At 38.8% G+C, this 12,891-nt stretch overlaps 1 protein-coding gene across 2 annotated transcripts in view; it reads left to right on the top strand.

Annotated features, from left to right (window-relative positions):
• Positions 1-6,089: 6,089 nt before the first annotated feature.
• The window catches only part of SORBS2 (sorbin and SH3 domain containing 2), a 204,882-nt gene continuing 198,080 nt past the window's right edge, over positions 6,090-12,891 (top strand). The window contains exon 1 of one of the 2 annotated variants that reach the window (XM_045017975.1): positions 6,090-6,173. In XM_045017975.1, coding sequence (XP_044873910.1) covers positions 6,154-6,173 — 20 coding nt within the window. In that variant the 5' untranslated portion in view covers positions 6,090-6,153. The remainder of the gene's footprint in view (positions 6,174-12,891) is intronic. The other variant, XM_045017973.1, reaches the window with a different exon arrangement.

Below are 12,891 nucleotides of genomic sequence, written 5' to 3'. Positions count from 1 at the left end.
ACTTACGTGGATGGAGAAATTGTTTGTGGGTAATGTGCTGTACTAGTTACACATGAAGCATGCATGGTTGAATAAACCTGCACAGAGATTTTTCCCCTCTGTGGAATGTCTTTCATCTAAGTAGATGTTTTATGTACTTAGCTAGCATGTCGTTTTCCCACCATTCTCAGATATCTGTATCAAAGTTATTTTAAAAGACTAATTCATAAGATGGCTAGTATGTGTGCACTGTTTTAATACAAAATTATTAGTCAAATTGGCTGGTGAAGAGTCCAAATGGAACCCACATGGTTTATTAACTTTGCTTTTTCATATGAAAAAGCAGTAAGTAATTAAAAATGTAAATTGGTTCTCGAGACATTGAGAAACCACCTACATGTATGAGGAACTGGTGTCCTGGCATTTTTACCATTTCTGTTGATAAAGTAAGTTGTGGTGATGAACCAAGACAAGAGCCAACTCTGCTGCCTAATAATTTCATTGGGTGACCCTTGGTTCTTGTATTATGCAAAGGAGTAAATTCATGTTCTCCACACCATTCATGATTTTATAGACCTCTATCTTATACCCCTTTTGTCATCTCTTTTCTAAGTTAACCAGTCCCAGACTTTTTAATCTTCATGTATGGAAGCTGTTCCATGCCCCCTAATCATTATTTGTTTCCCTTCTCTATACTGTTTCCAGATCTAATAAATCTTTTTTGAGATGGAGTGACCAGAACTGCTCATGGTATTCGAGATGAGGGTGTTTCATGGATTTATATAGTGGTATTAAGATGTTTTTCTATCTTCTTATCTATCCCTTTAATGGTTCCTAACATGCTGTTAGCTTTTTTGACTGCTGCTGCTGCACATTAACCAGATGTTTTCAGAGAACTATCCACAATGACTCCAAGATCTCTTTCCTGAGTGGTAACAGCTGATTTAGATCCCATCATTTTGTATGTATAGTTGGAATTATGTTTTCCAATGTGCATTACTTTGCATTTATCAACACTGAATTCCATCTGCCATTTTGTTGCCCAGTCACTCAGTTTTGAGAACCCATTGTAACTCTTAGCAGTCAGCTTTGGACTTAACTATCTTGATTTATTTTGTATTGTCTGCAGACTTTACCACCTCACTGTTTACTCCTTTTCTGCATAATTTATCAGTATGTTGAACAGCATTGGTCCCAGTACAGATCCTCAGAGGACCCTGCTATTTACTTCTTCCACTATGAAACCTGGCCATTTATTCCTATCCTTTGTTCCCCATCTTTTAGCCAGTTACTGATCTGTGAGGACCTGCCCTCTTATCCCGTGCCTGCTTCCTTTGCTTAAGAGCCTTTGGTGAGGGACTTTGTAAAAGGCTTTCTGAAAGCCCAAGCACACTATATCTCAAAGAATTCTGGTAGATTGGTGAGACATGATTTCCCTTTACAAAAGCGATGTTGACTCTTCCCCAACATATTGTGTTCATCTAGGTGTCTGATAAATCTATTCTTTACAATAGTTTCAACCAATTTGCCTTGTGCTGGAGGTAGGCTCACTAGCCTGCAACTGCCAGGATCATCTCCAGAGCTTTTTTTTTTTTTTTTTAACTCAAACAAAAAAAAACCCCAGCACTACATTAGCTATCCTCCCATCATCTGCTCCAAAGGCTCATTGTAAAGACAGACAAGATATCTTAATGGTTTTCTGAAAGTGATTGAACAATAATTCTGGTTGTAGATGTAATTCTGTTATCTCTTACTTGTGCAGGGGTGGGGTTCCTATAGTACTGGGTAGTCTCTCCTCGGATTCTGTGACCTTCAGAACCAGTGTCTGATTTTCTAAGCTTACTGTGTGAAGCTCAAGCTCAATCATTGTCTCTTAAATAAAAGCAGGTGGCAACTAGAATTGAAACTGTTAACTGAAAGTAGACAAAAAAATAAAATGAGTGGAGAAAACCTATCAAAGGCAGCATGTGTTTGATGCTCTTCCAAGTATAATAAGAAATGATCCAGGTCAGCTCTGTAAAGCTCTCTTGGTAGTTACCAGGATACTACACAGAGAAGTTGACCCTCATAGTTATTGCAGAATAAACCATTCCACATTATCTGTTACAGAACAGCCCTCTTTGTGGACACTCTATTCCTGAATAAAAATCACTTTATTCCAGAATTATTACTCCAGATCAATAACCATGAACATTGTGTCCCCGCCGAGACAATTGGATAAAAACAGAGAGCGAGAGAGATTAGAGCTGCTCTCTCCTCTCTCTCTTTCTCTTACACCCCCTCCCCCCCCCACACAAAGCATGACTCAAAGAGAGTTCGTTTCTGTGCTGTGTGCAATCCCCAAACCACAAGGAAATTATCCTTGGAACCTAACCATGATAAAATGAAGCAACCCAGCCAGTGGCCAGATCTTTGAATGTAAATGATAGAGGCAGGGAAGTAGCTCATTTATTTGCTAACTAGACTCTTAGTCCTAAAATAATGACTGCAGCTGTAGAGGATGATGGGTTCTACATGGCAAAAACTGAGCAATAGTAACAGAACGCAAGAACACAGTCTGAGAGTAGCCTGATTGGTATAGGTGCAAGATGTTAATGGGGTAGGCCCTATCCTCAACACTGCTCAATTATAATTAAAAAGGTAATGAGAGGTAACTTTAGCCACTTAAAATAAAATGATGAGGTGGAACAAGTTGAGGGGGCCATACAGACAACATAAAAGGGCTGCCTGTGAATATCTTGTCTCAAAATAAAAGCCTATATTTCCCTCAATGAATGCACATGTCAACAAACACAGCCCGTATTCATTACCACCAAGAAGTGCAGCAGCATTACCAAACGTATTCAACAGCAAAGTAATCTTCCAGAAAAGAGAAATCTGTAGTTTCTTGTGTCTAATAAGATTAAAGGTGATATAAGAGCAGTCTTGGTGCAGGTATTATCTTTGAATAGACTGTCTATGTATGTAGACTAATGTATGTAAGGTCTTGGAAAAAATTTTGAAGGAGAAAGTAGTTAATGACATTGAGGTCAATGGTAATTGGGACAAAATACAACATGGTTTTACAAAAGGTAGATCGTGCCAAACCAACCTGATCTCCTTCTTTGAGAAGGTAACAGATTTTCTAGACAAAGGAAACGCAGTGGATCTAATTTATCTCGATTTCAGTAAGGCATTTGACACGGTTCCACATGGGGAATTATTAGTTAAATAGGAAAAGATGGGGATCAATATGAAAATTGAAAGGTGGATAAGGAACTGGTTAAAGGGGAGACTACAACGGGTCGTACTGAAAGGTGAACTGTCAGGCTGGAAGGAGGTTACTAGTGGAGTTCCTCAGGGATCAGTTTTGGGGCCAATCTTATTTAACCTTTTTATTACTGACCTTGGCACAAAAAGCAGGAATGTGCTAATAAAGTTTGCAGATGACACTAAGCTGGGAGGTATTGCTAACACAGAGAAGGACCGGGATATCATACAGGAAGATCTGGATGACCTTGTAAACTGGAGTAATAGTAATAGGATGAAATTTAATAGTGAAAAGTGCAAGGTCATGCATTTAGGGATTAATAAGAATTTTACTTATAAATTGGGGACACATCAGTTGGTGGTAGTAACAGAGGAGGAGAAGGACCTCGGAGTATTGGTTGATCACAGGATGACTATGAGCCGCCAATGTGATATGGCCGTTAAAAAAGCTAATGCAGGTTTAGGATACATCAGGCGAGGTATTTCCAGCAAAGATAAGGAGGTGTTAGTACCGTTATACAAGGCACTGGTGAGACCTCATCTGGAATACTGTGTGCAGTTCTGGTCTCCTATGTTTAAGAAGGATGAATTCAAACTGGAACAGGTTCAGAGACGGGCTACTAGGATGATCCGAGGAATGGAAAACCTGTCTTATGAAAGGAGACTCAAAGAGCTTGGCTTGTTTAGCCTAACCAAAAGAAGGTTGAGGGGGGATATGATGGCTCTTTATAAATATATCAGAGGGATTAATATCAGGGAGGGAGAGGAATTATTTAAGCTTAGTACCAATGTGGATACAAGAACAAATGGCTATAAACTGGACACTAGGAAATTTAGACTTGAAATTAGACCAAGGTTTCTAACCATTAGAGGAGTGAAGTTCTGGAACAGCCTTCCCAAGGGAGTAGTGGGGGCAAAAGACATATCTGGCTTCAAGACTAAGCTTGATAAGTTTATGGAGGGGATGGTATGATGGGATTGCCAAATTATCAGCAGGTAAGTATGCCCAGTGGTCTGGGATGGGATGTTAGATGGGATGGGATATGAGTTACTACAGAGAATTCTTTCCTGGGTGCTGGCTGGTGAGTCTTGCCCACATGCTCAGGGCTTAACTGATCGCCATATTTGGGGTCGGGAAGGAATTTTCCTCAAGGGCAGATTGGCAGAGGCCCTGGAGGTTTTTCGCCTTCCTCTGCAGCATGGGGCACGGGTCACTTGCTGGAAGATTCTCTGCAGCTTGAGGTCTTCAAACCACAATTTGGGGACTTCAGTAACTCAGACATAGGTTAGGGGTTTGTTATAGAAGTGGATGGGTGAGATTGTATGGCCTGCGTTGTGCAGGAGGTCAGACTAGATGATCATAATGGTCCCTTCTGACCTTAAAGTTTATAATGTGTACCAGTAATAGATATTTCTCACTGTTTACTGGACACTTGGCCTGGTCGCAATTAGTGGCTGAATGCAGGTGCTTACATTAGTGTCCCCAAAACATATGCAATCTGATAACCTTTACTTAGTGTAAGGACAGGTGATATGTTAGCATGAGGATGACTCCGAATGTGAATGTCTGTGTTAAGCCTCTGAAGATTCCCATTCCTAATTAAATGTTTCCAGAAGCTTGAGAAGACTCCGCCTGGGCCGGGGCTATACCTTCTGTCCTGACAAGCTGGACTCCTGAATACAATTGATGTGTACACTTTAGCACTCATTTAGTCTACCAATTTGTCTGATATCAAAATATCAGAATTACAGCATATCAGAAAATTTCAGTTTTAATATTTTTTTTCAATTAAAAATGGGGGAAATAATTGCTTTATGGCCAGTTAGGAAACTGCTGAAAAATGTTTTAAACAAAAAATGGGAAAAAATTTTCATAAAATATGAAAATATTTTTGTTTTGTTTTTTTACTTCCGCTATTTCAGGGGTTCTCAAACTGTGAGTCAGGACCCCTCAAGGGGTTGTGAGGTTATTACATGGGGGGTCGCGAGCTGTCAACATCCACCCCAAACCCCACTTTGCCTCCAGCATTTATAATGGTGTTAAATATATAAACAAGTGTTTTCAGTTTATAAGGAGGTCACACTCAGAGGCTTGCTATGTGAAAGGGATCACCAGTAAAAAAAAGTTTGAGAGCCACTGCGTTAGTTGAAGGTAGGTGTGTGGCGGTATGCCAAGAAAACTGATTAAGCAGAGTAAGGGTAGACTGGTAGAAGGGAGAGTTGTTATATATTAGGGCTGTGCATTGAAGCTGCTATTTTTGTTAAGGTTTGGGGCTTATATTTAAATCTGAATCATATGACTGTCACTTGCCCAGAAGTTTGCTCTCTCTCTCTCAACCTGGCCAAACACCTTTTATGATTCCTAGGTCTGGGAAGCTTGCCAGGTTTTAGAAATTCTGTACACTCTGCCCACCATCTCCAGGTCTGTTTCAAGCCACAAAATCTCTTTGTAAGATCCATTTGTCCCCTGTGCTTTCTTGTTAGCATCTGGAAGTCTCTGAGTTTTCATGCCGAAGGCCTTATATGCAGACTTCCTTCCCTCTAACATTTATTAAGATAAATCTTATGAGAGAGGTTTCCTTCCTCTCTGGAGTGCTAATTCTGCCAGTTCCCCAGGTCCTACCTTGTGTACATTCAGTCCTGAGGCATACACTAGTTGGCAGATGGCTTCCCAGGAAAGTTTGTTTGAGACTCAGTTGAGATCCTGCCATTGTCCTTAAAGGTAGTTCTAGAACACTCACTTCCAGACAATCACTGGGACCAGCAACACAATGAATGTAGCAGGCTAGAAGCTGGATGTAGAAGCTAGTATAATACCTCAGCAATAGCATGGGGCACAGAGCTTTTTTTTTTTATTTTTTTTTTTAACTTTAATTATTTTAAGGGCTGGAACCACAAGACACCAGCTTCAATTATATTTAAAGGATGGAGACACAAAACACTAGGTAGGAGCCAACAAATGGCACACTGCTTCCCAAGGAAGCATTTTTAAATATATTGGGTGAAATCCAGGCCCTAATGAAGTCAATGGCAAAACTCTCATGGATTTTAATGGGGTCAGGATTTCACATATGGTATGAATTTTGCAGAGGATCCAGACTTGAAAGACCTCACCATAGTTTTGGGCAAGGTAGTTTTTCAGGCCAAAAAAAAGTCTTTGTGCTTTATATTCTGCCTTGTATTTATTTATGCTCAATGCTCAGGTCTGACTGTGAAATTTTGCATGATTGATATTACCACAGTAAACCTCATACGGTACTTAGTATGGATAATACAGTGGTAAAGATAATGACATGCAAATGGCAATTTTAAAATTTTGTGGCCATTAAATTTCTCCTGTGGTTTAAAATAGAAACGTACACAAGTATTTTCCTGAGGTGATTATGAACAGTGTGTTGGATTCAGGTGGGGATTGCAGGTAGACATAGTCTGTCTGTATAATTTGAAAAGATAACTGGCATAACTATCCTTGGGCTATATAATTTTAATAAATAGTTTTAATGACAATTTGCATAACTCTCGAATTGTATAGTATTAAATACCACAGGGACTGTTAGTTACATACAGTGGTGAATAGGTACCATACAAATACCTGGAAGATAGATACTTTATTTATTGTTTGAAATAACATTTTTCTATAAGTATAGAAAATCAATAGCTGTTAGTAAAACTCCATGTTCCAGTTCTAAAAAGAATAAGTCATTTATGTAAGAAGGGGAAAATTCTATTCTCAAATCCAGTATTGCGCCTCGCATACATATGGAGAGCTTCCATTAATATCTCTGAGATTTGTGCATGTAGGAAGAGATGTCAGATTTGAGATCTGTTATACAAATCTTAAAAGTTTTGCTATAAAATTGTACAAACAAAAAATCGCCTGCAGTTTTTCCTTTCATGATGAACCATTATCATAATTACAAAATGGCTGCTGTTTAATAACATTGCACTAATGAGAAGTATAGAAGTGAAGCCACCAGCAGCATATAGACTAAATTGTGCAAGAAGTTTTGTTGATGAACATCTGAGAGGGATGGCCAGAAAGCGAAAATCATGACAACTGGACCAGTGAACACAGAACACACTCCTGTATAGTAGACTGCTGTATATAATGTCTCAGGTCATTGTAGGTAGGTAGCAATTGCAGCAATATGTGAAGTATACTTGTGAGGAGACACATTTTCAAAACATGGCCTATAATTATATATGTTCCACTGTGTGTGTGATAGTGATTGCATGCACAATTTTGGGGTATGTCTACACTGCAGCATGGAGTGTCTTCCCAGCACAGGTAAACAAATGCTTGAGCTAGTATGCTAAAAATAGCAGTGTAGCCAGAGTAGCAGGGGCAGAAACTCAGGCTAGTCACCTGAATACAAACCAACCAGGATCCCCTGGGTACTTACCCAGTGAATCACTGCCCATGTTACTCTGTCTGAGCTGCTATTTTTAGCATGCTAGCTAGCATGTGTATTTTGTAACATGGGTAGACACACTCCCAGCTGCAGTACAGATGAGCCCTTTGGTGCATTGTCCCTTGTGCCCAAATCATAGTGTTGCTCCTTTTCAACCCATCTAAGTTCATGACCCTATGGATATTCAAGTTGGGAGTAGAAATTGGTGATGGAATTTGGATTTTCTTTGTACATACCTTGTAAATAAACAAGACTGCAACAAAGTCCTACTTCTCCAAGTCCAGGAGGAGCCAAACACAAAATAGATTCTTTGCTTACTGCCCCAAGACTCTTTAGCCAGCACCAAATTGAAAAGCTCTCTCTTGGCTTCTTCCAGGGTTATACACTGTGCTTACAGGCTGCTGGTTGGCTTTCTTGCTCTGCCACTGAGTCTCTCCCAGTTCCTTGTCGGCCCCCTGCCAGCTGGACTTTTTCCACTCCCACATATGCATCCACCAATCTGGTAGGAATAATACCCAGTGGAAATTTCCATCTACATGGTGCTAGTTTCTGAGCAGACTCCATTATGCCTTGTTTTAGGAGTTGGCCCTGTAACTGTCTCATACAACAAACTTAAGTGAAGAACACTCGCGTTCTGGGGTGCAATTCAGACCAGTGAGAGGTTGTGTCACCACCTGCCTTATAACCCTGAGTGCCTTACAATGCCTTGCTACTGTAGCTCCCAACCTGGATGCTTTCATCCAGCCTACAAGCATGCAGGTCACACCCTGAGTGTCTGTGGTTATAACTGCTGAATCAGGACTGCCAGACCCCAGCAGCCTGTCTACAGCTCATCTCTGGCTTCCACCAGCCTTGGTTACTACTTAGAGGGTAACCCCAACACATTTCCAGTCCCGAGTTTTCCCAAAACCATGTGCTCTGTAATGTCCAGCCCTCTCCTGGACAGTTCAGGGAAATAAGGTTTGTTTGTTCCCTTTAAAGACACAAAGTACACCAGCTTTCCCTATTAACTGAAGTTAACATTCACTTTAATTCAGACTCCGCACTGGTGCTTTAAATTACTAGTCAAACAAATTTATTAACAATAGGACATAGGTTAAGTGATGCCAAGTTAAAGGAATAAAGTTAGGAAGGGTTACAAGCAAATGAAAGTGAAAACCTGCATTTGAAAGTCTAAAACATAATCTAGCAAGGTACAGGCTTTGTTTTAAGATATTTCTCTTCAACTCCTCCCCCCCCCCTTGGTTGAAGGATCCATCTTTCTGAGCTGGCAAGAGCTCTAGCCTCTTGTGTTTATCTAGTGATGAATGCCAATGATGGCTTCTATCCTCACTTATATCTTCCAAAGTTCACTTTGTTTCAACAGGTGGGATGATCTTATGCTGTTCTTGTCTTCCTGTGGGCTTCCTATCCCACCTATATATAAATGGAACTTCCATCATTTTGATTCCACCATGCTTAATTTGCATGAGAGAGGTAAATTCTCTCCTGTCCGGGAAGGAACCTGTTTCTCCTCGTATGGCCACAGACTTTAAAATATAATATTAAGTATCCATATTTCCTCATATAGTGTTAATATATACATTTCACAGTGATATTAATCACCAGTGTATCATTAGCTTTCAGGAAAGACCTCACTCCATACACAGTAATACTGCATACAATCAGTTGATTAAGTTTCTTATCATTTGAGGTTCATCTCCTTGTCTTTATAGACCAGTAAGCCTTTGAAATGGATTCTTTTGAAGGTTACCTCTCAAATGAAAGTTTATTCAAGCTGTGGGGAAGGCAACCTTTTCCATGTTCTTTCTTCTCCAGCTTGCTGAAATGCAAATTGTTCTGTTTCCTGCCATCTCCTCCCTCTGCTGTCTTGATGGTCCTGTTTCCTGCTTATATGTAAATTGAGGTTAACACACATTCCTTTGTTTAGGATGGACCTCCCCCTGACATACCTGATTTACACGCACTTTAGTCCTAATTCCAGAATAAATAATAATAGAGATATACCAATCTCCTAGAACTAGAAGGGACCTTGAAAGGTCATCGAGTCCAGCCCCCTGCCTTCACTAGTAGGACCAATTTTTGCCCCAGATCTCTAAATGGCCCCCTCAAGGATTGAACTCACAACCCTGGGTTTAGCAGGCCAATGCTCAAACCACTGAGCTATCCCTCCCCTGTGAGTTTTACCCAACTCATAACAATAGCATATAAATAAGTAAATTCCTATTCATTTTTACAGATTAAACATGTAAATAGATTTTGTGTAGATAAATTTTGTCACTTGTGCGCACTGTTGCTTATGTGAAAAACAGAACACAAATAAGTGATTGCATATGTGAAATTGTTCACACTAAAATGGAGGGTGGATGGAGATTGCTTTGAAGATTTAGTCCCAAAATAATATCTTGGCCCTTGCCTACAGGAGGAGTTATTCTGGAGTAGCTGTTCCTGATTAACGGTTCATGATTAGTCCAGAAAAAAGGCCTATGGGATTCAGCTAATTTGGTATAAAGCACTCTTTTTCTGGAATAAGAACATCCCCACATAGTTAACCAGGAATAGTTAATCTGCTTTAAATGTATACCCTATTTTATTCCAGATTATCTTTCCTGTGTATGCAAACCCTACAAGATGCACCACAAGTTTTATAATTTAAACCTGAATATTCTGGTTACAGAAGAACAAATAACTGAATTACAAATTAACCACTGGACAAAATATTAAAAACAACAGAAAATGCTGTTATGAAATGGGTTAAAGGTTTGTTCCTCTATTTTTGTGCAATCCAGAAACAGCATCTGATTTTAAAGCTAATTTTTCATTAACTAGGTATTTGTGGTGTATTGCCATGCTATTGAACATGGCTGATCATCAATCTCTGTATGCCAGTTTAAGGGCTCCATCTATGTGACCTTGACATACTTTGTGCTGCAAGATTAGTACAGTATAGTGGATAAGGAGTCAGTAGAATGTCTAATCCAGCATGGTTCCAAAAGTGTTATCCTCCCAGACATACAAATACATAGAAGCTGAAAAGTAAAATGACCAATCGATCACTCTTAAAATGTGTATATTGCCTGGTTTAAATTTGTTTTGGAATAAAACATAATTCAGTAGCATTCATGGTGTAGAAACAGAGGTTTATTTTGGCTCTTAAAATAATTTCTAGAGCTAAATGAAAACATCAGGAATGGATTAGGAAATAAAGTACAGTAAGGCACTCAATGAAGACTGACTGAAGTGAGGTATATTTCCATTTAAAGGATTCTTACACTTCACTGGTAAAATGATTTTGACCCTCTCTTAAGTTGACTGTTTTCTGTTTTAACTGAAGTAATGTTTGACATATGAAAAATGGTGATTTCTAACTGTTGTATTTTTATTTTCTGAATCTTTGTTGTAAATAGTTCAACATCTTTGAAGTATTCAGATTATAAGAAGTGAAATATTCATTTTTTCCATTTTGAAATTAGTGACTCAGATTGAAATTGTCAAAACCGCCTAAGTGACTTAGGAGCCAAAACCCCATTTAAAAAGTGAGTTAGGTACTTAAGAAGCTTAGGTACTTTAGCAAATCACTTAAGTGCTTTGGAAAATTTTATCCCTAGCCTTTTTTAAATATAAGCCTTATAATCAGAAAGACAGGACAGTGCAATAACAGGGATTAAATAATAAGTTTAAAGTAAATAAAGTTTATGAAAATACCTCAACTTCTGTGATATTGGTATCACAGAAGATCTCTGACTATTAATATTACATTAATTAAATTAATACACTTCTATAGGGCCATTCATCTGAAAATTTCAAAATGTTTTATTTATATCATTTTAAACTCACAATGTCTCTGTAAGGTCAATTGTAGCATACGCATGTTAAAGGTACTTTAGGTAAATTGAGGATATTAGCATTTTATGTTACGTGCCCAGTTCATAGAGTCGGTCAGTAACAGAGCCAGGAATAGAACCCAAAGTTTCTGACTTAGTCTCCTTCTCTAATCAGTAGATCACACTCATAAAATTTACCACAAGACCAAATATCTATGTTTATTTAGTCTTTGTCTCTATTTCCCTTCATACTTTTAGGATTGTGTTCTAAATGATATACTGTATGTATTGAACCTAGAGTTTGTCAAAGAGTCATCATAAGCCACAGGCATAATGTCCAGTTTTCTGCTGTCATTTAAAATGTGTGACTCCTTGGTAGCTTCTGCAGAGGGGTTCAACTTTTCTTTGTGATCTGCCCCTATGTATCTCTAAAAGTGAAATAATGCATGTGTTTGAGTAACTGACAGAAGGCTGTATGGTGACCAGTTATTCCTGTCTGGATTCTGCCCTGCACTAAAAAGATGCCTTAGACCAGATCTGTATATCTTGAATCCTTATGTTGGCATATTCCTCTCAAAAACTGGTATTTAAATCAAAAAGTAAGATTTTACAGAATATATAAAATCTTCACATTCTACCATCTGAAACTAACATATGTGGAGTAATTGTCTTGAGCATAATTTATTCCACATACTGAAATAACTAGTGCTCCTGAATATCTGCAAATGTTTAGAGAGCTTTCTTGCTGCGTATGACTTTATATTTTTAGTGAAATCAGAAGCCCTAATGCAAAATTTAGTGTATAGGCCATGGTATAGATTCTTTCCACCCCTGAAGATTTTAATTGTTTGCCATCTTTAAAAGTGTGTGGATATGTTTTATAATCACATGCATAACTTCTATTAATGGAGTGCCCTAGTTGAAATCTGTCCCACAGCATTAAGAGACAGAAGTTGCTAATATCTGACAGCTGTATTATGGAGAGTTGAAAGTTATGTATGTTTAACTATATGTTTGTGGTCTTAGTCCATTTTCTAGTTGATATTTTTTGTGGAGGAGAAAATGATCTCCCTCACCAACAGTGGTGCCACAATCTCAGTAAAAATGTAGGCTCTCGGCCTTTATGAAAATGTAACTAGAGGTCTCCACTGGACATATTGGCAGGACAATTGGGAGCCCAAACACTGGTGCTTATCTAGGGACAATTAGGCATGGCCTAGAGGGTTAAAATCAAATCCTACCCTGTACACCCTCACCTTTTAAAAAAAAAAAAAAAAAAGTGAGGGGAATGAAGGAACCTTCTTGGTAGTTAGGATCAGGAGTTCCCATACTCTCCCGTGATTGGTCACGGGAGAGGTGCCTCTCAACATGTAACTCTATATATTTTTACACTTCCCACTTGCTAATTGAGATCAGTATACATGTCT

The sequence above is a fragment of the Mauremys mutica genome, chromosome 5 (assembly GCF_020497125.1).
Source record: "Mauremys mutica isolate MM-2020 ecotype Southern chromosome 5, ASM2049712v1, whole genome shotgun sequence".
Lineage (NCBI taxonomy): Eukaryota > Metazoa > Chordata > Testudines > Geoemydidae > Mauremys > Mauremys mutica.
Note: the sequence above shows the minus strand (reverse complement) of the source record. Positions and strands in the feature narration are given on the sequence as shown.